The sequence below is a fragment of the Primulina huaijiensis genome, chromosome 11 (genome assembly GCF_012295235.1).
Source record: "Primulina huaijiensis isolate GDHJ02 chromosome 11, ASM1229523v2, whole genome shotgun sequence".
Lineage (NCBI taxonomy): Eukaryota > Viridiplantae > Streptophyta > Magnoliopsida > Lamiales > Gesneriaceae > Primulina > Primulina huaijiensis.
Genome location: NC_133316.1, coordinates 21,006,391 through 21,031,694, shown reverse-complemented (window position 1 = coordinate 21,031,694; position 25,304 = coordinate 21,006,391). Strand labels below are relative to the sequence as shown.

General features: G+C 33.7%; 2 protein-coding genes across 21 annotated transcripts; both read left to right on the top strand.

The window, feature by feature from the left end:
• Positions 1-25: 25 nt before the first annotated feature.
• LOC140988862 (uncharacterized) lies at positions 26-1,229 on the top strand. The gene is made up of 3 exons (XM_073457937.1): positions 26-75; positions 180-623; positions 714-1,229. Exons 1-3 carry the CDS (start codon positions 40-42, stop codon positions 1,119-1,121), a joined length of 888 nt encoding a protein of 295 aa, XP_073314038.1. The 5' UTR covers positions 26-39; the 3' UTR covers positions 1,122-1,229.
• Positions 1,230-4,707: 3,478 nt separating this feature from the next.
• LOC140988061 (myosin-6-like) lies at positions 4,708-22,232 on the top strand. Of its 20 annotated transcripts, XM_073456933.1 has the most exons (40): positions 4,709-5,177; positions 5,343-5,456; positions 6,267-6,395; positions 6,548-6,691; positions 7,041-7,186; positions 7,272-7,428; positions 7,521-7,579; positions 7,663-7,822; positions 9,041-9,190; positions 9,262-9,398; positions 9,499-9,645; positions 9,729-9,830; positions 9,985-10,042; positions 10,158-10,259; positions 10,674-10,711; positions 10,805-10,931; positions 11,020-11,190; positions 11,274-11,405; positions 11,561-11,670; positions 12,724-12,784; positions 13,128-13,305; positions 13,412-13,617; positions 14,422-14,541; positions 16,075-16,173; positions 16,331-16,543; positions 16,635-16,774; positions 16,921-17,032; positions 17,113-17,133; positions 17,216-17,311; positions 18,075-18,254; positions 19,081-19,224; positions 19,362-19,550; positions 20,172-20,303; positions 20,372-20,442; positions 20,527-20,626; positions 20,956-21,012; positions 21,144-21,200; positions 21,381-21,461; positions 21,602-21,684; positions 21,757-22,232. In XM_073456933.1, exons 2-40 carry the CDS (start codon positions 5,454-5,456, stop codon positions 21,866-21,868), a joined length of 4,524 nt encoding a protein of 1,507 aa, XP_073313034.1. In that variant the 5' UTR covers positions 4,709-5,177; positions 5,343-5,453; the 3' UTR covers positions 21,869-22,232. The 20 variants fall into 20 exon arrangements, 16 of the variants coding, with proteins under 16 accessions (XP_073313044.1, XP_073313042.1, XP_073313046.1 ...); XM_073456937.1 differs by lacking the exon at positions 5,343-5,456 and having other exon boundaries at positions 16,388-16,543; XM_073456936.1 differs by lacking the exon at positions 5,343-5,456 and having other exon boundaries at positions 17,228-17,311; positions 18,084-18,254.
• The last annotated feature ends 3,072 nt before the right edge of the window (positions 22,233-25,304 follow it).

Below are 25,304 nucleotides of genomic sequence, written 5' to 3'. Positions count from 1 at the left end.
TTCTCTTGGACACATACGGCCCATCATTCTGTCCGTATAATGAGATATATGCTTGACAGGATGGTAGAAGGGCAGGTAGATCAATAAATTAGTTGTTTAGAGTTTGAAATTTTTTACAAATTCAGTCTGAATTGTATATTATCGACTTGATAATCTTTTTTTCATTTTATTTGCTTCAGTTTCTATGGACAGTTTATGATATTGAATCCCCGGAGGTTGGCAGAATTCTTGATGGAAATAGAATTCATCTATGTCGGTCGGCATGCGCATTGATCAATTTTCATATAGTTGAGATGCATAGACAAGAGCGGTGTCTCCGACAGTTTGGAATGCGTCAGGGTATTCCGCCACATGCTAATAACTTCGACAATTTCCATAAACTGACGCGACAAGGCCGGAACAACTGTGATTGGACGACATATCACAAAGATTTTGTAGAAATGTGGAATGATAGATATAATTTTGTGATTGGTGGGGATTATGTCATACCTGGTTCACCCGCCATCACAGTGGACTATATTGGTTGGTATCATCGCATTTCACAAATAGTGCTCTCGCCGCCAGTGGTACCTCCAAACATCATGGGCTACCATCCTGTTGATGCAAACTACCGACAATTTATCGTAAGACATGTTCAATTTATCTACATATGTACGTAAATATAATTTACTGTATTAAATATATGTTACATAACGTATGCATCTATGTCACAGACACGCCCAGCTCATGTGCAATATCCACCGATGTGGACAGGAAATGAGTTTGAACCCGGACCATCCTCTTCAAATATGGCATACACTACTCCGCCAGTGGTTTCAAGCTTTCCATCGTATGACGCTGGTTACTACACTCCATTTGCTGGTAGTTTTACGCAATTTTTACAAAGTGACTTTCGACCGGGTATGAGTGAGAGTCGCCCTACATTTAACACGTCGCCCATACAATTTGAACAATATTCTGATACAGAAGGGTATGAGGTTGGTGGGAACATTGCCGATACCAGTACATCTGCAGCCCAAACAAGTACGCATGGAGATGATGAACAGATGTTAGGTCGTGGACGTAGAGTAATCAGAAGACCACCGTGTGGCACTGGAGGGCATCGTTACCATCGACATTAACTATTTATTTAGATATACACAATTACTTACATCGTATTGTTGTATATTTTTCAATTTTTTTATTTTTATTTTAATTACAAGTAGTTGCTGCAACATATTTTTTAAACATTCATATACAATTTTTGTATTATTGACTTTTTAAAATTTTAGAATTTATTGATTGTGATTTATTATACTTTAAATTTATTATTAATCTTCGTATTAGTAATTTTAAAATCAAATAATAATAAAAATAACAAATATAACAAAATTATACATAATATTAAAATACAACCGAAAAAATTAGAATTACATTAATAAAACGTAAATAATACAACTAAAATATAAAAACTTATTGAAATTACCTTTTCAAATGTGGTTGTACGGAATTTGTAAATGAATCAGCGAACGATGTTTAATATCTGCAATAAATTACAAAAATTATCAGAAATATAATACAAAAAATAAAAATCAATATAAAAATAAATAATAGAGATTCGACTAAGACTCGGCGCAATTCTCCCAAACTCTGATACTCAACACAATTCTCCCAAATCAACTTCTGAATTACCGAGACTCGACGTAAATCTCTAAAATTTTGATATTCTACAGAATTCCTTCAAATCAAATTAGAAATTCTAATAATCATACTATCGACGTAATTTATAAAGAAAACATAGTTACGGATTCTAAAAATTATAACTACCATAAAAAAAACGAAGCGAAGAGAAAACACTGAATTGTCATAACAATACAATACTAAATTGTAAAATCTACGTCACAGACATAAATATTTGGCACCATAACTCGATCTTCTCACATGCACCCTACCTGCAATGAACAAGAATTATAAATACATACAAAATTTTAATTAATACACAATTTTGTAATTAAATTAATAAATTCATATGTTATGGTTAAAAAATAATGTACAATACGTTATTGTACATCTTTTACCTCCCACGTTGTATCTCCCTCGATGATGACTGATCCATCTCGTTTCTTATGCGTGTCGTGCGATCTCTGCCAGCCTGCCTCCTTTGTCGACGAACACTATTGTGTTGTAATTGGAATGTAGGTTCATCCCAATATTGTTATTATTATTATCCCACGTTGTCTCTCCCTCGATGATGGCTTAACACAAATTTTTGTTTTTATAATAATAAAAAAATTGTTATGTCTTATATTAAAATAAAGAGTTTTAAACATGTGTAAATAAAATTTTCAAATATATTAAATTTTCAAATTAAAAATTTAAACAATTAAGAGTATAAGTAAATTAAAAAGAAAAATAAACATAATAAAAAAACAAATGAAAAATTTACAAGATAAATTTATATTTTTCAAAATTGTTTTACTAAATATAAAATTTATGTTAACTTAAAACTTAATTTATTTACAAAAAAATAAAAGATTTTTAAGTAAATTAATTCAAAATATATCATTGAAAATTCAGGAGAATTTTTATTATTATTTTTATGTTAACTTAAAACTTAATTTACTTACAAGATAAATTTATATTTTTATTATTATTTTTATTTATTATTTTTACGTACTATTTCTAGTACTCATGAAAACTTAATTTTTTATTATTATTATTATTATTATTATTATTATTATTATATACTTTATGTTAATTAAGAGAATTTTTATATTATTTTTTAAAAAATAAACTTATAAAACACAACATCTGCAATACAATTTTTCATTTGTAATGACGAGAATTTTCATAAAACCTAAAATTCTCCAGTAATATCTTAAATTTTTTAAAAAATATTTTGAATAGTACGTAAAATTCATGAATCAAAGAATTTTATTCAATCATAATCACAAATTTATAATTTATTTCACATAAAAATATATTACAAAGACATTGGCCGTACATATATTTAATCACAATTTGTGACCAAAATTACAAAAATAATATCATATTAATATTAAAAAAAACAAAATTATAAAAATAGTATAACGCAACCGAAAAATTATAATTACAGTAATACAACATAAAATAATACAATTACAAATTTAAGAAATTATAAAAATTACCTTTTCAAATCTGATATTACGGAATTTGTGATTATATCAGCTACCGAAATTTAACATTTGTAATAAATTACAAACATTATCAGAAATAATATACAAAAAAAAACTTAAATGTAGAAAGAAAAAACAGAGATTCGACTTAGACTCGACATAATTCTCACAAATTCTGATACTAACAGAATTCTTCGAACGCAATTTATAAAAGAATGAAATAACTGAATTTTTATAATATAAAAAAAAAACTGCGAACACTTAAGCCGAAGGATGTGAAGAATTCGATAAATACTCGGTGCAATTTATAGGCATGAAATTGTGTCACGGATATGCAAATCCGTGACACGCTGTCCCGGATTCAGAATCTGGGACAGTCTGTCCCGGATTCTGACCGGGACAATTTGTCACGGATTCAAAAGAATCCGTGATGTCACAATTTTTTTCTTTTTTTAAAAATTAGAATCCGGGACTTGAAAGTCCGGATTGTAATATTTTCACAAACTTTTAGAATCTGTAATATTTTAATAAATAAGTTTTAAATATATATTATTTTTNTCAAAAAACATAAGATTTTGGTAAATTGAAACTCAGTCATGTAGTTCCGATTAATACAGAGAAAATGTCTCCTCCAAACCCACTTTTTTCATCGATCTGTGTGTGTGTGTTTGTTTAATTTTCATGTGTTTTATTAGTGAAATTGATTGTTTCTTTTATTTTTATTTTTTTAAAAATTTATTGTTTCTTCATCTATGCTCTATATGTTCATGACCTAGGCAATTTCCCAGGTCAATAAAAAAGAACCCGCCTTGCAGGCAGGACACATATTTTATTCGTTGGAAGGACATCCACAATGATATATATAATTTAAGCCATGTCATCTAAATATCATTTCCATCTAAATATTCACCACTGCACACCATTGATTTGTGTGCCACAACAATTGCAAATTTTTTTTAATTTCTTCAAGCCAGTGTGAGTTTAACGCTGGCTTGAGACGCGTGAGCGTCATCTCGCTGCAGGTGTGTTTATTTTTATTTTTATTTTTCATTTTTTATTATTTATTTAATTATTATGTGAAATATAAATGGACAATTGAATGGAATATGTACAAGGTGCAGGTGTGTTTCTTTTTATTTTTTTTCAATTTTTTATTATTTATTTAATTATATTTAATTATTATGTGAAATATAAATGGACAATTGAATGGAATCTGCACAACGTTCTTTTCTCTGATCAACTAAGAACGTTGGTTTTTGAACGTTGGATAACATTCAAATTTTAATCTATAAATACATAAGTTTTTAAAAAATTAAAATTCATATTTCTCTCACAAAAAAATATTTCTCTCACAAGGTAAATTTAAATTTTATTTTAAACTTTTCAATTTTAATTTTTTAACAAAAATAATTATAAAAAAATCGATCAGACGTGAACGCAACGCTTGTATAGGACTCATTAAATAATTAATAATGCAGGACAAATTAAATATAACTTACTTTCACATTTGTAAATACACTAATTAGTAGGGGCATAAAAGTCCACCGGTGCCCACATCAGCATTTATGCATTCTGCTGGTTGCTACGCGATTTGACGTTTTTTTCCCAAACAAACAAGAAACCGATACAGAAGCGAGCAAAGTCAAAGGAGAATATTAACGTATCCCAGAGGAAATCACTATCTGGGAAAGGAAAACTCATTTCAGAAGAGGGATTTTGATTTCCTCCGTTCCCTCTTTTGTATATACATTTACATATACAAAGGAGAGATATATGTTACATCTCCCGTGACGATATCCATGTGATTCTGAATTATTTTTTCCATATTGCAGCAGTTCTTGGTATATTCAGAGGAGTAAATAGGTAGTGGAAGGCAAAATTCTATATTTTGGGGGAGAAACATTGTGTATGCATTGACTACGGGAGAAATATTATGGTTGATGATACCTGACATTTAAGGGGATGGGTTTTTCATGGGTTTTCTGGGACTGGTAATTTGAAGAAAACTATAGCGGGGTTTGACCTCTTCTTACCTCGGACATGGTATGCATTTGGGTTCATCCTTTTGAGTTTTATCCGTTGGATTTTTTTAAATGGTTTGTTCAGTGTTGAAATTTAGATGTCGCGTTTAAGCGTATAGTTTTATTTTATTTCCTACTTAACAGTTCTCCCGGATCTAATTTTGTGGGATTCTTTGTTTGTGTTCAGTCCTTCGGTTTTTGTTCTTCTGAAGTATTACCGGGGTTCTCTTTTAATCCGTGAGAAGATTTTGAGCTTACAGTGCTGGACTCTATATCGGTTGCATTACGACAAGCGCGAATGGTGGATTGATCAAAATTTTGAATTTTGACGGCTTTGTAGATTTTAACGGTTCAAGATTTCAAGTACTGAGTAGTAATATAGCTTGGTGGTTTTTGAAAAATTTGAAAGTCGTTCGGTGTAAAATTTGGAAGGAGTTTATAGAGATATCTTTTGCGTTCGGTATAAAATTTATAAGGAGTTTATAGCGATATCTTTCTTTAGCACCGGCGGCTATGATTAAATAAAGAAAAACAATATGAAGGGAATCATGTGATTAGAAGTGCACGCACTATTCAATAACATCTGCGAACTAACATTATGTTTCCAGATGCTCGGCTTCTTTTAAATTGAAATCTATGTTGTGTGTTTATAATTATGAAGACTTGGCAAATTTGATCTGTTCGAGTCAATTTAATGTTGAATTTTTTTGTTATGTGCAAGTGTGCAGATATTGGGATCAATTTTGAGATTTGAAGTGTGACCAGCTTATTGCGAAATGATAATAAAAACTTTCAAAGTTTATGTTGCGAGTAAAACTTTTTAAGGGTTTGAAAAGTTTATGTTTTATTATGGCAGATGTTTCCTTTTCCTTATATTTGGTATCCAAGTTTGTTATATTGCTGGAGGCTTGTTTAACTGCTTCTAGATGTATGTTCTTGGCTATGAAGTGTTTGGGTATCTATATCCAACCTCTCTGTCGCAGACTGCATTATTGCAGCCAGATGCAGTTATAAGATAGACAGTAACCTGTATCAGTATGGCTGTACATTATACCGTTTAGACAGCTCTTTTATGGGTATTCACAAAATCACAACTCCCTTTGCCTTTCAGGCTGTTTCAGCCAGTATAGCGGTGGGATCTCATGTATGGGTGGGGGATCCCGAGTTAGCTTGGATTGAAGGGGAAGTTGCAGAAGTTAATGGCCAAGAAATTAAAGTTACCTGTACATCAGGGAAGATAGTAAGTATCTCTTGCGCTACCTTCTCTTTGTTGAAAATGTTATTATTTCTGTTCCTGCTAACGCTCGTATTTTGCTTTAATTTAATATTTACTTTATGGTGACTGCTTTCTTATTTCGTGCTGATGAATATTTTATTCATCTTTATTTGTAGGCTGTAGCCAATGTAATGAACGTATATCCAAAAGATCAAGAGGCTCCTCCTTGTGGTGTGGATGATATGACAAAACTCGCTTATCTGCATGAGCCTGGTGTTCTACAGAATTTGAGAAGCCGATATGATATGAATGAAATATATGTGAGTAATTTTAGAGGATTATATTTTTCTGTCTGTTCCTGACCATAGGATTAAACTACTACTCTCCAGTGGTTTTGTTTTAGTATTATTTCTTATTCCTATGATACACTTCTGTTTTCTTTTACGGAGCACCACTTTAATTTGCAAAATATATTGTCGTCACATGTATTTTTCATGTCATTTTTGTGACACTAGCTCAGAAGCTTAGTATCTGATACTGATGATGTGATATGATGTTCTTCTAGATACGTCTCAACTTTCTTTAACCAAAAATTTGTTTTTACTGTTAATATTTCGCAAATTCGTTCGTTTCAATTTTATGAAGCTGAATGGTAGGTGGTTTTTTCAGACCTTTACGGGCAACATATTGATTGCTGTGAACCCTTTCCAACGATTAACTCACCTGTACAGTAATCATATGATGGAGCAATACAAAGGAATGGCTCTTGGAGAGCTGAGTCCTCACCCTTTTGCCATTGCAGATGCTGCTTACAGGCAAAATTTTACATTCTTCTAGATGTATGTTTAAGCACCTGATCTTTTGGACGGTTCTTTTAAGCAAGTTTTCTTTTAAATCCAGGAAAATGATTAATGAGGGCATAAGCCAATCGATTTTGGTTAGTGGAGAAAGCGGAGCTGGTAAAACTGAAAGCACTAAGATGCTAATGAGTTATTTTGCACATATGGGAGGTAGAGCTGCAGCTGAGGGGCGGACTGTGGAACAGAAAGTACTTGAGGTCTGCCCCTCCAAAAAAAAAAAGAAAAGTTTTCATTATATTACATCTGTCATGTTTTTCCTTTCCTCGTGAACCTCTCTCCATTTTTGCAGTCAAATCCTGTTCTGGAAGCCTTTGGTAATGCAAAGACTGTAAGAAACAACAATTCAAGGTCGGCCATCTTTTGTTTCAAATGCCTTTTGAGTTGTGGTTAGGATGTATTTTTAAAACAGGTTTGCTACGTTTTAATTTCAGCCGCTTTGGAAAATTTGTGGAGATTCAGTTTAATGATAGCGGTAGGATTTCTGGTGCTGCAATCAGAACTTATTTGTTGGAAAGATCACGTGTTTGCCAAGTATCCGATCCTGAAAGGAACTATCACTGTTTTTATATGCTTTGTGCTGCACCAGCTGAGGTAATGTAGAGTTTATGTGGATTAATTGTTTTTCATTCTTATCAGGTACCAGCTCAACTTAATATTTAGCGTCACGGAGGCTATAGAAACTTGTCGAAACAAAGGGCATACAATTAGCACAACATGACCTTTTCAAATAACGCAAACATCTTTCAAATTATGCAAAAATGCTTCTAAGTTCTAACCAGATTTTCGAAGGACCAAACTTTTGATTTATTAGTTTGATATGTTGACAGTAATTACAGAAGGCTCATTGCTTCCTGCAGACAGTCAGGGAACCTTCTTGTTGATCTTTTCTTATTTTCTCCCAATGCTACACTTCCGAATACGGTGCATGGCTGAAACCATTCATCTGATTTGCGAGACGATGCGTGCTCTAAGTCTCATAGGTATCACTGGGGGTCCATGCGCAAGGCGATGCGTGCACTTTATTTAAGTGGGCGATCTAAAGGATGATTTGCAAGAATATAAGCAAAGTTCATCACACGTGACCTAATATAATTTACAAAATATTAAAAATAAAATATTACTCAATAGTCTATAAATCGAAACAAACGACCTTTATATCGATTGCATTTCATCTGTGGATTTATTATCCCGACATAAGAGGTGCATTTGAAGGGTGACTTGATTCTTTAGAGTGCATCAAAACTTGGACTTTATGGATGAGGCACGCACTTTATGGAAGGACTTTACCTTAGAGTGTGTCGATGAGCAACGATTGTGCGTTGAGCCTAGATGCGCACTGTATGAACTTTTAATAACTATTAAAACAATGACCACCCCTTGGCTATTCTCTCCTGCTTTGTAATCTGATCTTTGGGATTTTAAACTTCCGTCTTTGTTATGGGAAACATTTTTTCTCTAGTGAATTTAGAGTAGTGTTTGTAGCAGTTGAGTTTCTTTTATCGTTTAGGCCCATCTTCTAAGCTGTACACTACAGTTGATATTCTTTTTCTACTCACCTTTACTGGCAAGAAAGTCTGCAAATATGGGATGATATATATACTTATATCCCATTGTGGGATTGAGGGAATGCCATATCTGCTTCTTGAATCTGGAGTTCATTTCTTTTGTCATGCATCTAGAACTTCAAGAAAATTATTAGTTATCAATTGTAATTTTTAATATTTATCGTTTCTAATAAATTTGGTAACTTTTGCTTGAATTACATTCTTTGACATCCAATTTCTCATGCTTTCTTACACTTTCTAATAGGATATTGAAAAGTTCAAATTGGGAAATCCTAGGATGTTTCATTATTTGAACCAATCAAATTGTTATGAATTGGATGGAATTGACGATTCAAAAGACTATCTCTCTGCTAGGAGGGCCATGGATGTTGTTGGCATTAGTTCTGATGAGCAGGTATAAATATTTTGATGCTGTCTGCCTTTGTATTGACCACTTCAAAATTTCCCTAAGGTTTCTCTTTGCAGGATGCAATTTTCCAAGTTGTGGCAGCGATTCTTCACTTGGGTAATATTGAGTTTGCCAAGGATAGCGAGAGTGATGCTTCCCTACCAAAGAACAATCAGTCTCGATTTCATTTGAAAACTGCAGCTGAACTTTTAATGTAAGAATCTTCTTAATGCGTGCATATCACTATACATTCCTGATATTGCTGATAATTTACGGGGAACCGAAAAGCTGTTCATTTAACAGTTCTTGTACAGGTGTAATGAGAAGTCTCTTGAAGACTCTTTGTGCAAACGTGTCATTGTTACTCGTGATGAAGCTATAACGAAAAGCCTTGATCCAGATGCTGCGGCTGTCAGTAGGGATGCTTTAGCGAAGATTCTCTACTCAAGATTGTTTGATTGGTTGGTCAAGTAAATGTGTAACTTTGGATAAAATCTTGATTATCGAATATGCTTTACTCAGAGGTAGTTGCTTTCTTTGTCAGGCTCGTGAACAAGATAAACAATTCCATTGGTCAGGATCCTGATTCAAAATTCTTAATTGGGGTGCTAGATATTTATGGATTTGAGAGTTTCAAGACAAACAGGTGCTTAACTGGTATGCTTGATTTTCATCGTTTACATCGTCTAGACCGCATAACACCCTGTTATTATCTGTTAGTGGCTTGTGGGCCTCATTTACTTCATTTTCATTGCTATGTTTTTTAACGCTAATTTCTTATTATTAACACGTTTTTGCAGTTTTGAGCAATTTTGTATCAATTTGACAAATGAGAAACTACAGCAACATTTTAATCAGGTGTGCATATGATGTTATGCGGTCTATTTTTTTTCTCATTATTTGTTAAATTATTCTCTTCAATGATAAATTTAAACAGAAATGAGGTGTGTAGCTGAACATATTTTTTGTATAGCATGTTTTCAAGATGGAACAAGAAGAGTATACAAAAGAAGAAATTGATTGGAGTTACATAGAGTTTGTTGATAATCAAGATATTCTTGATCTCATTGAAAAGGTTTGAGCATTTGATGCTAGATGGTTTCTTACCAAATTTATGATTGTCTTGCTTATCATCTGTCTCGAGTTTGACTTTCTTATCACAGTATAAAGTTGGCTGCAATGTATATCGTTGTTTGATGCTCACTTATGCTTGCCTCATCCTTACTCCTGCCTTACCTAGTTTGCCAGTGATCTATTCTACGAGTGTACTGGGAAACCATAGAAGACTTGCACATTTCTTAAGTTCTGGGGCTGTCACTTCAAAAAGAATAAATAATTTAATTGTGCATCTCCCTTCCTCCCTCTCTCCCTCTGTGTGTGTGTGTGTGTATGTGTCCGTATATACATATTACTATATGTGAACGGTGGTCCGTGGTTGATCATAAATGTACTTATGAATAAATTTCTAATTCATTTTGTACTGTTTCAGAAACCTGGTGGCATTATTGCTCTTATTGATGAGGCTTGGTATGTATACCCTATTTTAACTTATTAATGGAATAAGAAGCCATGAAAATAGCATTGATGCATAAAATTCTCACAGTTCCTCATATCTTTTAGTATGTTTCCGAAATCCACGCATGAGACTTTTGCCGAAAAGCTGTATCAGTCATTTAAAGATCATAAGCGCTTTATCAAGCCTAAGTTGTCGCGAACTGACTTCACCATTTGTCATTATGCCGGTGATGTATGTACCAATCAGTGAGTTCAGAGTATTTTGCCAAAAACCAGTTGCTACTTAGATACATGGTTCATGGCGTATGCACTGATTTCAGGTCACTTATCAGACAGAATTGTTTTTGGATAAGAACAAAGATTATGTCATTGCGGAGCATCAGTCGCTTCTTGGTGCTTCAAATTGTTCATTTGTTTCTGGTCTATTCCCACCGTTACCCGAGGATTCTTCCAAATCATCAAAGTTCTCATCGATTGGTTCTCGATTTAAGGTTCATTTATCTATGTTTTAAGCGTGGAATAGTAATTATTTTTACTTGTTTCCATTTTCAACACTATCACATGTATTATACAGCAACAACTGCAAGCTTTGCTTGAGACGCTTAGCTCGACAGAGCCACATTACATTCGCTGTGTGAAGCCTAATAATCTTCTGAAGCCTTCTATATTTGAAAATTCTAATGTACTACAGCAACTTCGTTGTGGGGTGAGTTTTAGTATTTCGCATACTGGTGCTTTTCAGCAGCATAACAATTAGTCAATGACAGTCGGCACAGGCATCTTTGTCACCGACAATCATCATATTTTCCTCTGCTCGATTTCTCTGTTTCAAGCATTCTAAAATCAGTAAACTGTTTTCAGGGAGTGATGGAGGCAATCAGGATTAGTTGTGCTGGATATCCCACTCGAAAAGCTTTTGATGAATTTTTAGATCGCTTTAAAATCCTTGAGCCTTCTGTATCAAATGAAAGGTATTTTTAGCAAACCATTGCTGCTGCTTTTTTTATTAATAAGTGTCTTATTCATATTGTGTGTGGAATACATTTACATTCAACACACAATTATATAAGTTTTTCTTTCAAGTACTGTGTTAATCCTGTAAATAGGATGATAACATGGATGGGTGGAAATTCTCAGATCAAATCGTATGCATGCATCTCAAAGTCTTTACTTGCACTCGTGCATTTTTGTTATGTTTCCTGTTATAGCATGATCAGTTCAGGTTTCAGGACAATTGACTGTTTGTTTTTTTTTAAATTCTTGCTCAAATCCCTAAATGTAAGTTGCTCGGCATTGTCTGAGAGATGGATCTATTTCACTGTCATCTCCTGAGCTCACTCTATTTTTCTCCTTTTGGGATTGGGTTTCTGAGATTTTATTGTCAGGATGGTCTGATTTAAGTTATTGATTGATTTTAATTCAACCTGTCATCCATGGTTTTACTTATATCTGCATAGGCTGCATCTTTGAGTTATCCCTCACTTCTGTTAAGGCGCAATTCTTTCTATCCCACACTTTGGATTTCTCAAGTCTCCTAGGCTATGTTATGTTTCCTTTTGAGAACCATATCTTTGCTTTCCAGAAATAAAAGGAACAAAGTTTCACACCATTTTGAATTGGTTTCTTAAATTACATTGTCATTACATTTTTCATCTTTTCTGTCGTCATTATTTCTAATTTAACTTTTGATAACTCTCAAAAACTATTCAACTTTTATGTTATATCCTAATCCAGTAAACTATACCTATTAATTCTAAAATACCTCAAACTTTTAGAAAAATAAATAACCCAACTTATCTCTATATGGCGTGACATTTATCTTAAAAAAATATTTTATTAAAAAACCAAACTGAATATTCATTTCATTCCAAAGTAAAAGTTTCAGAAAACGTAGTCTTGAAAGCTCCAGAAATGAGACCAAACATGAGCAAATTTTCGTAAATGATGTTTTCCAGTAAGGTTCTTGGATTAAATGATGTTGACTTTCATCCTGAATTTTTGAAAGCTCCTTTTGCTTTTGATAGTTATGATGAGGTCACAGCGTGTCGAATACTTCTGGAGAAGGTTGGCCTACAAGGTTATCAGGTAATATATGTATTGCTGCATAAGGCATATGAGATTGCATGTATATACTCAGGCTTTTGCATTGTTTTATGGGCATATAGAGTGATCATTGCACATGCTCAGAGGAAATAACACTTTCCCTAACAAACTCATTTAGGTAGCAACTTGTCAAAGTCTGGTTGCATGGTGACGGCTTGGTCCACTATGTGGTTTATGCTTGCAGAATATTAAAATAACTCGAGTTCTGCCTCTCTGCTACTGCCCCATAGGACTTGAAACACCAATTTTGTTTAGAAGTGTATTATGTTTCCATAACATATCTCAAAGGCGAGCGAAGCTTTGCTGATTACATCTCATTTCACAGATTGGAAAAACAAAAGTGTTTCTCCGAGCTGGTCAGATGGCAGAAATAGATTCTCTCCGGAGTAAGGTCCTTGGAAGATCAGCGTGCATTATACAGAGGAAAGTCCTTTCATATTTGGCCCGTAAGAACTTCATCTCATTGTGCAATGCAGCGGTACAAATTCAGGCTCTGTGTAGAGGTATTTGTTGGTGTCTGATGGTTTTTTTGTTTTTACTAAGTCAATAGCTTAAATTTAAGTAATACTAGTTCCTCAGGTCTGTGTATTATTTTCTTTGAGCTATCAGGACAAGTTGCACGCACATTTTATGATCTTAGGAGGAGAGAAACTGCATCTTTGATGATCCAGAAAGCCATACGCATGTTTATGGCAAGAAAATCTTATCAACTGTTGTTCTCCTCCGCTGTTCTTATTCAAGTGGGAATGCGAACGATGGTTGCTCGTGATGAGCTTCGACTTAGAAAGAACACTAGTGCTGCTACAACCATCCAGGTGACATTCTTGCAGAAACAAGTTGCAATTGATACATGGATCCTTTCCTCGGTTATAAGGATCTGCATAACCACAATTTCTTATTTTACTGATTTACTCTAGCTTTTCTTTAGGGAGTGGGTCGGGTCCCGAGAACCAACCCATTTAAAATTTGGAAGACCATACCCAACACAACCGATTCAAATTCAAGCCCATACCCACCCCAACCCTTGTACAAAGTTAACTGGTCAAACCCGTCAAACCCGTCAAACAATTTCAATTTTTTTGACATCTCTAATTTACCAAAAATTAAACAAAATAGTTCAAGCATGGGGAGAAGATAAAATTTAGAAATTAGAGAAGTGCGAATTTTTTCTAGCATTAATTCCACTGAACTTAAAATAAATAATAAGGGTAGGTCTACCTGGACCCATTGACCCATTCCCTTCACTACTTTTCTTATACTCTGATCTATTGATTTAGATATAATGATTGAGAATTTTTAGCTAGAAAATAAAAATTAGAGTTGAGAGCTTTTTGCAACTGCCTCTGACTTAATGGAAGTTCATGAAAAAACAGGGAATTTGGGAGAAGTACGTTTGATATATTCTTCATATATAAAACTATGAAAAATACCCCGCTTTTATTAATTTTCGGAATATTAAAAGTATAGGTACCGTAAACTTGAAATGATATAGTTTCTAAAAATTAACTTCTGTTTATTTATCAGTCTAATTTTTTTTTTTGTACCAGAAATAATTGTTCATTGTATGGTCTAAACACGTTTGCTAATTAGTGGTCCCACTGTGATGTCATTTGTTCCAGAGTCACTGGCGAGGTTGCTTGGGTCGCCGTCGATACATAAGGTTGAAGATTGCAACAATTGCTACTCAATGTGCCTGGAGAGCAAGAATTGCTCGTAGAGAACTGCGCAAGCTTAAATTGGTGAGACTTTTCTCTGATGATATCGACTTACAAAATTTGTTGGATGTCATACTCAAGTTTGCTGCTTATCTTATGCAAATTGCCGTACGTTCACAACAATTGTTAATAATGTGCACTTGTTAGTTAGTTTTGATTAATGTTCAAATTTTACAAATGATGAATTTATTTTGACTTTGGCATGAAATTGTTAATTAAAAGAGACACTAAATACAGAAATATCTTATTCAGACTTAGTTTCCATTAGTAGCTTAACTTTGATTTGCTCTATTTGAATTTCAATTTGAGCCAAAGGGTAGAAAATTTTGAGGATAGCGCAATTGATGTGTTCAAAAGAAATTCACCGAACGGTTTGTGGGATAGGTCGATGGATATTATATAATATATGGATAATAAATCAATATATATGAATAACAAATTGATGTATAATTCTAATCGTTGTAAAAATTGAGCCAAACGTTGAATGAAACAAAGATGTGCGATAATCTAACTTGTCATCCTTCGCACCATATTGTATCTTAAGGCTTTGTTTGGTAGGGGGTTAGGTGGGATTGTGAGATGGTTTTGGGGTGAAACACTTTTGTGTTAAGTTTTCTATTAAACCCATTGTATCAACCATATTCATGATGATTAAGTGATATTAAAAATGGGAAACTCAATCCACCTACCCCGGTACTAACAATCCATTTTTAAAATGCACCCATTTTAATGTTAAATAATCCATAAATGCCCTTTGCCTTACCCTAAAACAAGCCGGACATTCTTTTAGGGTTTCGTAATTGTGGGCATTCCGTATTAGGCATAATGTGAAATAATTCATACCAAACATTGTACTATTTTATCATCATATATTACATCTCCTTATCTATCTTTTTTAATAATCTCATCGTTCGAACCAACCGTGACCTAAATGGATTTGTTTAGGTGTGACTCCTTCATTATGGGTGTTATTGACATGAACCAGTAATATCTCCTTCCCCTAATTGCTTAAGCTTGGATTATGTTTTATTGAAATCCGATCTACAGGGAAGTCATGAGTTTAAATTCCCTCTTATTCTATTGATGAAATAGAGTTTCACATGCTTTGCTTCATTGAAAGAATATCACCACTGAAGTAGTAAATCTATTGCCCTAACAGGGACGAGGACACAAAGGCTTAGAAATAAATAATGCTAAAAGTTTGTTGAGAAAAGAAAATTACAAACCCATTATAATTCGAGCAAGCTCAAGTTCAAAAAAACATGGAACATGATTTTAAACTTTTTTTGAGCAAGCTCTAAGATTTTAAAAATCTGTTCGATTTGTTTACATACTTTTGTGGAGCATTCAAAAGCTCTATCAAATAAATTTCGTATTGAACTTCTAGATAAAAGGGTCATTAATTAGTTTCGTTATCTTTACTTTCTGTTGTAAAGATTCATGGTTTGGTTTATAGCTCCCTGCTTGAAGCAACATTTAGTGTCTGTTGTGCCATAATATGATATTAATTTTTCTCTTTTTTTTCTTAACAAATATGTTTTTCTTGGTCTGTGTCAGGCTGCAAAAGAAACAGGTGCACTTCAAGAAGCCAAAAGCAAACTAGAAAAGGAAGTTGAAGAATTAACTTGGAGATTGCAGTTGGAGAGACGAATGAGGGTAATGGTTTTGTTTTATATTACATTTGAAATTTCATATATTCTTGTAGTGGAATTTTGGTTTTGCTGGTGCATCTTTTTCTTTACGAGATATGACCATGAGAGAGCAAGACAATCTTTTATCTCATGACCCGAGATTTTGAATCTGTTCTTTTTAGGCTGACATTGAGGAAGCCAAAAATCAGGAAACTGTAAAATTCCAATCTGCTTTAGAGGAAATGAAGTCGCAGTTTCTAGAAACTAAAGAATTTTATATCAAGGAACTGGAAGCGGCAAAGATGGTGGCTGGGCCTATTCCTGTTCTACAAGAGGTCCCTGTGTTTGATCATGCACTGGTTAATAAGTTAACTGCTGAAAATGAGAAGCTGAAGGTGAATTCATGAGATCAGGTTTATTATTCCTCAGCGGCATTGTTTTTGCAACTTCTTATGGATAATTGAATACTGTAAATTGTTTATGCAGTCTTTAGTTATTTCACTGGAAAACAAGATAGATGAAACGGAGAAAAGGTTTGAGGAAACTAGCAAGATCAGTGAGGAACGACTAAGGCAAAATTTGGAGGCAGAGTCAAAGATTATCCAGTTAAAAACTGCAATGCAAAGGTTGTTACTTTGGTAGCCTCTCGTTTTCTTTTTTTGGCATTTATTGCCATTTTTTAAATTAGTTTCTGAATGCCCCTGACCCAGATTCATTTCCTTCACTTTTATAGACCCAGACTGATGATAGCCATTGCTTAAAAATTATATAGGCTAGAAGAGAAGCTTTCAGATATAGAAATTGAAGACCATATTCTACGAGAGCAAGCTTTGACAAATTCTCCGACTGGGAAAATTTCTGGACGTTTGGTTCAAACAATTCAGGTTAGTAGCCATTGAACATCTCTCTCGTGCTTTTGAATTTACTATAGGTTGGTTCTCATCTTTATGCCTTCATTTTGCAGCCTGTGGAGAACGGTATACATGTAAGTTAACTCTACAAATAGCACCTCTTGTTTGTACATTTTGTTGGATAGAAGATAATGTTACATCAACTATCATGGCTAGAATTTGATACAGGAACCTCAAAGTCCAACACCCACAAAGAAATTTGGGAGTGAATCTGACAATAAGACAAGGAGATCCAACAACGAAATTCAACGTGTATGTTCATGTGTTAGCTATCTTATTTTTGTTCCTGTTTTCTCTTTTAACCTGCTTTAGTGCATGCTCAACTTGAAACGAGTGAGCATGCAAAGAAGCATAACCTCCTGGTTTGCAAAAATTTGGGGGATATATGTGATGTTCTAGGTAAAGCATTTTCATCCGTGCTTCGAAAAGAAAAGTTTTTTAGAGCTTAGACTTAATTCGCCATGCACTTTTAAGTTCTAAAACTCGGAATATGAATTTAGGTATGTCTATTTTGATCTTAAAGCTGCTTGAACTTGTATTAAGACTATGAAGCCAGTGTGGGTTTCATGTCTATATTAAAAAATTTCCATCTAGCAGGTTTAAGATCAGTGAATATATATTTATGTTTAAGATCAGTGAATATATATTTCTGTAAATATATACAACGAACATCTTCAGATCTACAATTTTTTTTTTTTGCCGAAACGTGTCCGCTGCATGTCATCGTTGTGTCCGACTGGTCAACCCTAAAAAAGTAAACGACGCGGATTTTGCCCTATCCGACGCATGTCGTATCCGTGTCCAATACTTCAGATTTTTTTTAAGGTGTCCGTGCTACATAGGTTTCCCAGGATATAGTTCTTGCATTCGAGTGACACCAGTTTATTTTGCGAGCATTTGTTTTAAAATGTTTTATGTCAGTAGTCTTAGGTAATTTTGTCCTCCCTTGTCAATGATTGGAATATCTGGTTCACTTGAGGACATTTGGACAAGTTGATTAATAATTTGTGAAAAGTTTTCCCAGGAAAATGCAGATGCTCTCTTCAGGTGCACCACAGAAAATCTTGGGTTCAGTGAAGGAAAACCAGTTGCTGCTTTTACAATTTACAAATGTCTTATCCACTGGAAATCCTTTGAAGCTGAAAGAACTAGTGTATTTGATCGACTCATTCAGTATGTTGGTTCTGCAATTGAGGTATGCTATCCGGACATATTATCGATTCCTTATGCTTTTTATAACTGCAATCTCCACCATTGATGGCTAATTTGTTATTCAATTTTTGACTGCTCTCTAAGCATTCTGTATTCCATGATTTTATTTCAGATTTGAAAATTTGATGAAGAAAGGCATATAGGGCATTTACTTGGGCTTTCAACTAAAAATATTTGAGAATAATTATGCAAATCATTTTGAAATGGTGTTTGGATATTATTTTTGAAGTTGATGTGATATATTGGAAGAAATGGAATGTAATGGTTTTATGAGAAAAGTGTAACAGTACCAGAATTGGTAGAAAAATTAGAGAGAAACGGTAATAATGTATTGTGAATAGCCGAGTTTTTTCAACGGGTTGAGGTTGGAATATTTTTGTCCAGACATCAGCTGGGTTTTGAATCAAACACTGAGTCTGAGTGATATTAAACGATCTTGTACTTCCGCGATTCATTACATTAATTTATTTTTTTCTCTTTTTACTTGATAAAATAGTAAATATATGATTTCTAAAGCACGTGTTTAACCTTTCTTTGGGATTGATAGATGCTATAAAAATGTAATCATAAACAGAAGTGGGGCTGGTGTTTCTAAAGATGCTGATTTGTATTTACGTTGTCATGCATTCTCCATCTATATCTTATGAACCAGAAAGCAACATTAACAAAATGGATGCTAAAATGTCTCGACAATGTCCTGCTTTCAACAATTTATTTAAGTGCCTTGTTATTCTGGATTGAAGTAGGTCAACATCATGTTGTTTTACTTCTAACCTAGTGAATATTGGTTGTTTTATATCTTGATTCAGGACCAGGCAAACAACGATCATATGGCTTACTGGCTTTCCAACACGTCTACACTACTTTTTTTACTTCAGCAAACACTAAAAGCTACAAGTTCGACTCCAAGAAAATCACCCCAGCCTACATCATTTTTTGGTAGGATGGCCCAGGTATAAAGATCTTCAGCATTATAATTGAATATCCCTTTCCAGAAATTGTTGAAGAAAGATATCTGTTTTAAAGATTTTCTTACCAAGATATGGTTACGCACGAAAAGGCTAGCAGGGATGATTTGGTAACATTTCAGGGTTTTCGGTCGTCTCCTTCGTCTGCCAACCTTTCGATAGGTGGACTTGATGGGGTGTCCCAAGTTGAGGCCAAGTATCCAGCTTTGCTTTTCAAGCAGCAGTTGACTGCTTATGTTGAAAAGATCTATGGAATCATTCGAGACAATATGAAGAAAGAATTGTCTTCTCTCATTTCTTTGTGCATCCAGGTTGAAGCATCTTCATCTTTGGGATTCTTGTGAATTGTTTACCTTTGGGGATTACTTTCTGCAGATTATATCTCCTTTGTATTTACCTTTTATGTTTCATACGCCCTTGCTTGTGGAACATGGGTGAGATGTTTTATTTTAGCTACCTTTGTCTCACACATATGAATCTCTAACTTCCCCTCTTACATTTTCCGAAGTTTTGGATGATAAACTTTGTTTTAAGACGCTGATTGAATAAGAGACTGTTAATGTTAAGGCGTCAAATTGGACAATAACATTGCTGCGTTGGAGCTTTTACTTGTATATTTATTTTTTTATTAAACCTCCTTCCATGTTTAGATAAATATATCTTATTATCCACAAGGAAATGAAAACATGTTCACCTTTACGACAAACTTGCTTCTTGTCTTTGAGAAAATAGAAATCAATTTGAAAATGCTGTTTGATTCAGAAAGTGAAGTCATTTTTGGAAATCTATCAAGAATATTCGTCTAGGATCATTTGCTCATTTACTTATTTTTTTCATGACCTCGGTCTGCTTGATAAGAAATTTTATTTGGTACAATTTCTCTTTGCGTGTGCTCATGATCGGTTTTCCAAATTTCAACGGAACACATTCAGGCATCCAGAACATCAAGAGGAAACTCTTTTCGATCTTCTAATCGGTCATTCAACAGCAGTTCTCGAATAAGTCATTGGCAAAGCGTCATTGAGAGCCTAAATAGTCTTCTGAGTACACTGAAAGAGAACTTTGTAAGTAGGCATGGCTATAAATTGTTGTGAGATGTCCCCTGTTTATCTTATGGAACTTGTTGTTTCAGGTTCCCCCAGTACTAGCCCAGAAAATCTTCTCCCAAATTTTTTCTTATATAAATGTGCAGCTTTTTAATAGGTAGTTCTTATTCCTTTCCTCATAGGGTTCTGTTGTATATGCCACTGGGTTTACTCTTGTAGTTTTCTTCACTTGTTTCTGCAGCCTTCTCCTCCGCAGGGAGTGCTGCTCATTTAGCAATGGGGAATATGTAAAAGCAGGCTTAGCTGAGCTAGAACTTTGGTGCGGACATGCACAAGAAGAGGTAAGACTTTGACTGTTTGACTGGCATTTAGGCCTTACTTTCATTGCTGATTAGTTCGAGTCGCGTGCTATAATATCCTTATGTGACGTGCCTGATAGTTTGGGGCCATTTTTGCTTTTGGATCAAATGGAGTCTACACGGGATTCCCGTGGATTAACATGTACCACATGAGACCATGTGATCCAACGTTAAATATTTCATATGGTTTATATCACTGTGTAGCTTAAAATACCAGTATAAAAGTTTCATTGCTAGACTTTCTTTCTAAAAATCACTTGAATAGTTATGCATTCATCTTTAGATTGCATAATTAGGCTGTCATGTTACAGTATGCAGGATCATCATGGGATGAATTAAAACATGTACGACAGGCTGTGGGGTTTCTGGTACGATCTCTTGTCCTTTGGCCGCTGACTTTATCTCCTCGTCAAATGACTTAACATAGTTGCAATGTCCTCACATACCGAAACATATTTTCTCAAGAACGGTTGGACTAAGCATCTAAATTCATGCTCAGGTCATACACCAAAAATCTAGAATAACTTGTGACGATCTCACAACTGATCTATGCCCTGTAAGTCTGTCTCGAAGTTTGAGTTCCTTTCTCTTTCATTGTCTTTATTTTGTATCTGTTATCAGTCTGTTGTTTTTGTTTTCTTTTATCCGTTTCCTCCGTCACGCTTCCCTTCTATATTTTTCTAAATGTGAAATCTACACTTGTGTGAGAAGTTTATTCGGTATTATCTTTTTGCAGATACTAAGCATCCAACAGCTTTATAGAATCTGTACGCTTTATCTGGATGAAAACTATAACACACGTAGTGTATCGCCAGATGTAAGTTTCATTCATCCTTATTCTTCTCGTACTTTGTTTTCTTTTTTCATTTAATCTAATCGTGGTTGACCATGATTTAAACTTTGATTGCTCTGATTACTTCAACAAGTGTTTTCCCACTTTTCGTTAATCCGCACCAGGTAATATCCAGTATGAAGATACAGATGACAGAGGAGTCTAATGAAGCTGATAGCAACTGCTTCTTGTTGGATGACAATTCAAGGTAAATAGGAAAAGCTCTGTTAAAAACGGAAAAAATAAAATGCCCAAATCAATTATCTCTTTGTTTTTGCAGCATCCCCTTCTCAGTTGATGATATTAGCAAGTGTCTCCAAGATTCAAATTTCAGAGGCGTAAAGCCTGCTGTGGAACTTGTTGGAAATCCAGCCTTCGAATTTTTGCAATAACAAAGGCTATGGCTTCTGAGCCTTCAAATGCTCATACATACTTAGACTTAGCAAATGCTCATCTCCAGTTAAATATAATGTATATCCTCCATTTTTTGACGGAGTTATTCTCCTCGTTTAGTATCTCATAGCCTCCCCAAATGTATTTTACATAGAATAGTAAGTTCCTAGGTTTACTCATGTAGATGATGGATGGGGTGGTTGCTTTTATGCAAATAGTGAAGTGTTCAAGTTGCCACAATGTTTTTATCCACAACTACTGGAAGAGAGATTCTTCGGGAGCAGCGACTTGTATTAACTAAAAACATGTTTTTTATACAAGGGCTGGAAATTTGGCTGTGTGAATTTCTCAGTTTACATACTATTTTTTGTCTACCTACACCCCCCCCCCCCCCCCCCCCCCCCCCAAATCAACAAGATTAGCTTTTATTCTAGCATGGGTTCTGAAAGCTTTGCATATGTTGTGTTTTTTTCTACTTTTCGTGGTTGAAATAAAAGTTTTGGCCTTTTGCATGACAGAGAAGTAATGCAGTAATCCATCACACAAAACCCATGATTTGCAACCGAATTAGTGGTGTATCTCGTCGCTTCTCGGAGGTAGGCGTAACCAGGAGTTTAGAATCGGGTGGCCAAAAATCGAAATAATATTTTTATGCGTGCAAACCACATCAATTAAATATGATTTATTTGACATTGATTCTATCGTAGTGACACATGTGACGAGAATAAAGTTTATATTATTCACGATAAAATTCATCTAATCGAAAAAAAGAAAACAAAACGACCCCTAATATTTCAAATGTGAGAAAAAAAGTTTTTCGTTTATCTCTATTTTTGTTTTTATGGTAATACAAAATTTATTCTTGTCACATAAACTATGTAGGAGAGTATTGTTGTCAAATAAACAACATATAGTGGATTTAGATGTTTCGGACAAAAAAGACCAAAGCAAAAAAATACAAGTTACTGGACGAAAATCAATTTTGATAAATTACATAACTAAAATTCTAAACAGATCAACTTACCGAACTAAAATTGCAATTTTCCCTAAATTATAATTGTTGTTCCCGCGAGTTATATTGAAAATGTTAAATTAGTGACGAAGCTTTGACTGGGATTACATAAACTAAAACGAGGTAATGGACATTTATTTCATAATTACGAATAAAGATGACACATTTTCCCACAATTTGAATTTCTACTAATTTATATAATGAGAATATAAANTGGTAAATGGAAGCAAGGGTCTATAAGTGGAATGGGTCTATAAGTGGAATCAGGTGGTGCATTCCCTATAACATTACAAACCAAATTTTAGGTCTTCATTCGTTCAAAATGTACCTACCAAACTAATTATTAGTGATCATAAATGATTTTTAGTCATATGTGTTTGCATCTTTCTGCAATTTTGATCGTCTATATTGTCAAATTTCAGTCTTAATCCAGTTATATGTGTATTTTTTTATTATAATTTTAGTCTTTCTTCCAACATGACGTTAATTTGACACTTATATGTATAGTGTCACATCAACACTCTCAATCGAGAAAAGACTGAAATTGCAAAAAATGGCAAAATACATAACTGAGACTAAACTTTAATAACATAAATTGACCAAAATGACAATGATGTGAATGGAGATTTTTTTTTTAATTAAATAATTTATTCTGGTTAATGTGCTATTAATAATCGCAATATTTGATTAAATTAGTTGAGTAAATCATCAAATAATCGGAATTTTTTTTAATAGTAGATTGGATTGCGTGGCGGTACTGTCCAAAGCTATTAAATATTTAAAACTTTATGTAAAAAAATTCGAGAATTTTTATATGTAAAATACGACAATATTGCTCCTGTCGGCAATATGAGCATTAAATGGACGAGTCAACAAAGGTTGGCATTTTTGACTCAGATAGAAAGGAACGCGTTCTATACGCGGTAGGATGCGTTCAGACGGAACGCGTTTTTAACGCGTTTTCATACTGACAAGAAGTTCTATAAATAGAGCTTCATGCCTTCATTCTGAAATCATCCCTTCTTCGAGTTTTCTCTCATCTAATAGCATGTGAGTGCTTAGTTCTATAATATTTGTGAGGTGTTTTGTTCTCCTGTATTAAGAGAGTGTGTTCTCTTTGGAAACACAGTGAGTGAGTCGTACACCACAAAATATTATAGTAGAAATTCTTTCCATCTTGCCCGTGGTTTTTACCCTAATAATTTTTAGGGGTTTTCCACGTAACTCTCGGTGTCCAGTTTATTCTTTATTTTCGGGTTTTATTATCTCAAATTCCGTACGTGAGACCAACAGCTCCATGTTTAGATGCGATGAGTGTGCATGCCTATGTCCATAAATTAAGGTCATTAAAAAGATTGAATTGGTTGAAGTTGTTGACAGATATAAACAAATTAATAGGTAAAAATAAATGGTTGGAAATTAGATATTTTAAAGGTATTGTAAGGCAATCTTTTTTATTCATGTTAAAAAATAATTCAACGACATAAAAAAATCAAAATCATATATAAACAATTATACAAAATCAAAATTGCAATTTTTATATCGGTCCAAATATATAAGCTTGTATATAAAGCTTGCCATTACATATGGGATGAATCCAGGGGCGTAGCCAAGATTTTAAAATAGGTTAAGCTGGACATTGAAAATGTAAATATTATTTAATGTATTTTTAAATTTTTTTGTTATATTTTGTATAATATGAACTAGATAAATTTTAAAAAAATCATCTTAAAAATTTAATATATCAAGATACATGATAAATATCNTTCATAAAATTTCATGTATATAAATTTTGTTCAGTGACTAAAATTCCTAAAATACATAACTATATATACGCATTAATCTCGAGATTAAGATGGACTAAAGCCCACCCTAGTCTCTAGTAAAGCTACGCCCTGGATGAATCAGTTTTCCAAGTGACAGATGGAGCCATTCATATATTCAAATTTTTGCCAGCAATTGAAAATCCAAATCGATTGGAAGAAAATCCAAATTATAACTTCCAAAACCCTAATACTCCCGATTATATATATATATGTTACGTTGCTTGCATGAAAAGAAGAGATTCAACTGATATACCAGCAAACCTCATGCACATGTACCAGGCTTAATTAAATCATTTTATTATCTTTTTCTCCTTTTAATTAAGGCACTATATGAATTTAATTGACGTATAAATCTAATATGTTTTAAAAAAAAGTCGAAAAAAATTAAAATGAAACTTGAGTGTAATTTTTTTGCATTTGTATAAGAAAATTATTCGATCTTATAATCTTTTGCTATTTTAGATTATTTCGTTTTAATTTTATGATAATTTTTTTTTGCTACAAATTTAAAATCTTGAATGTTATCCAAAATGGTTTGGTAAGAAATTAAGCATCCAAAAGCTTCCACATCACTCTCGCTAATAAACTAGCGAATCT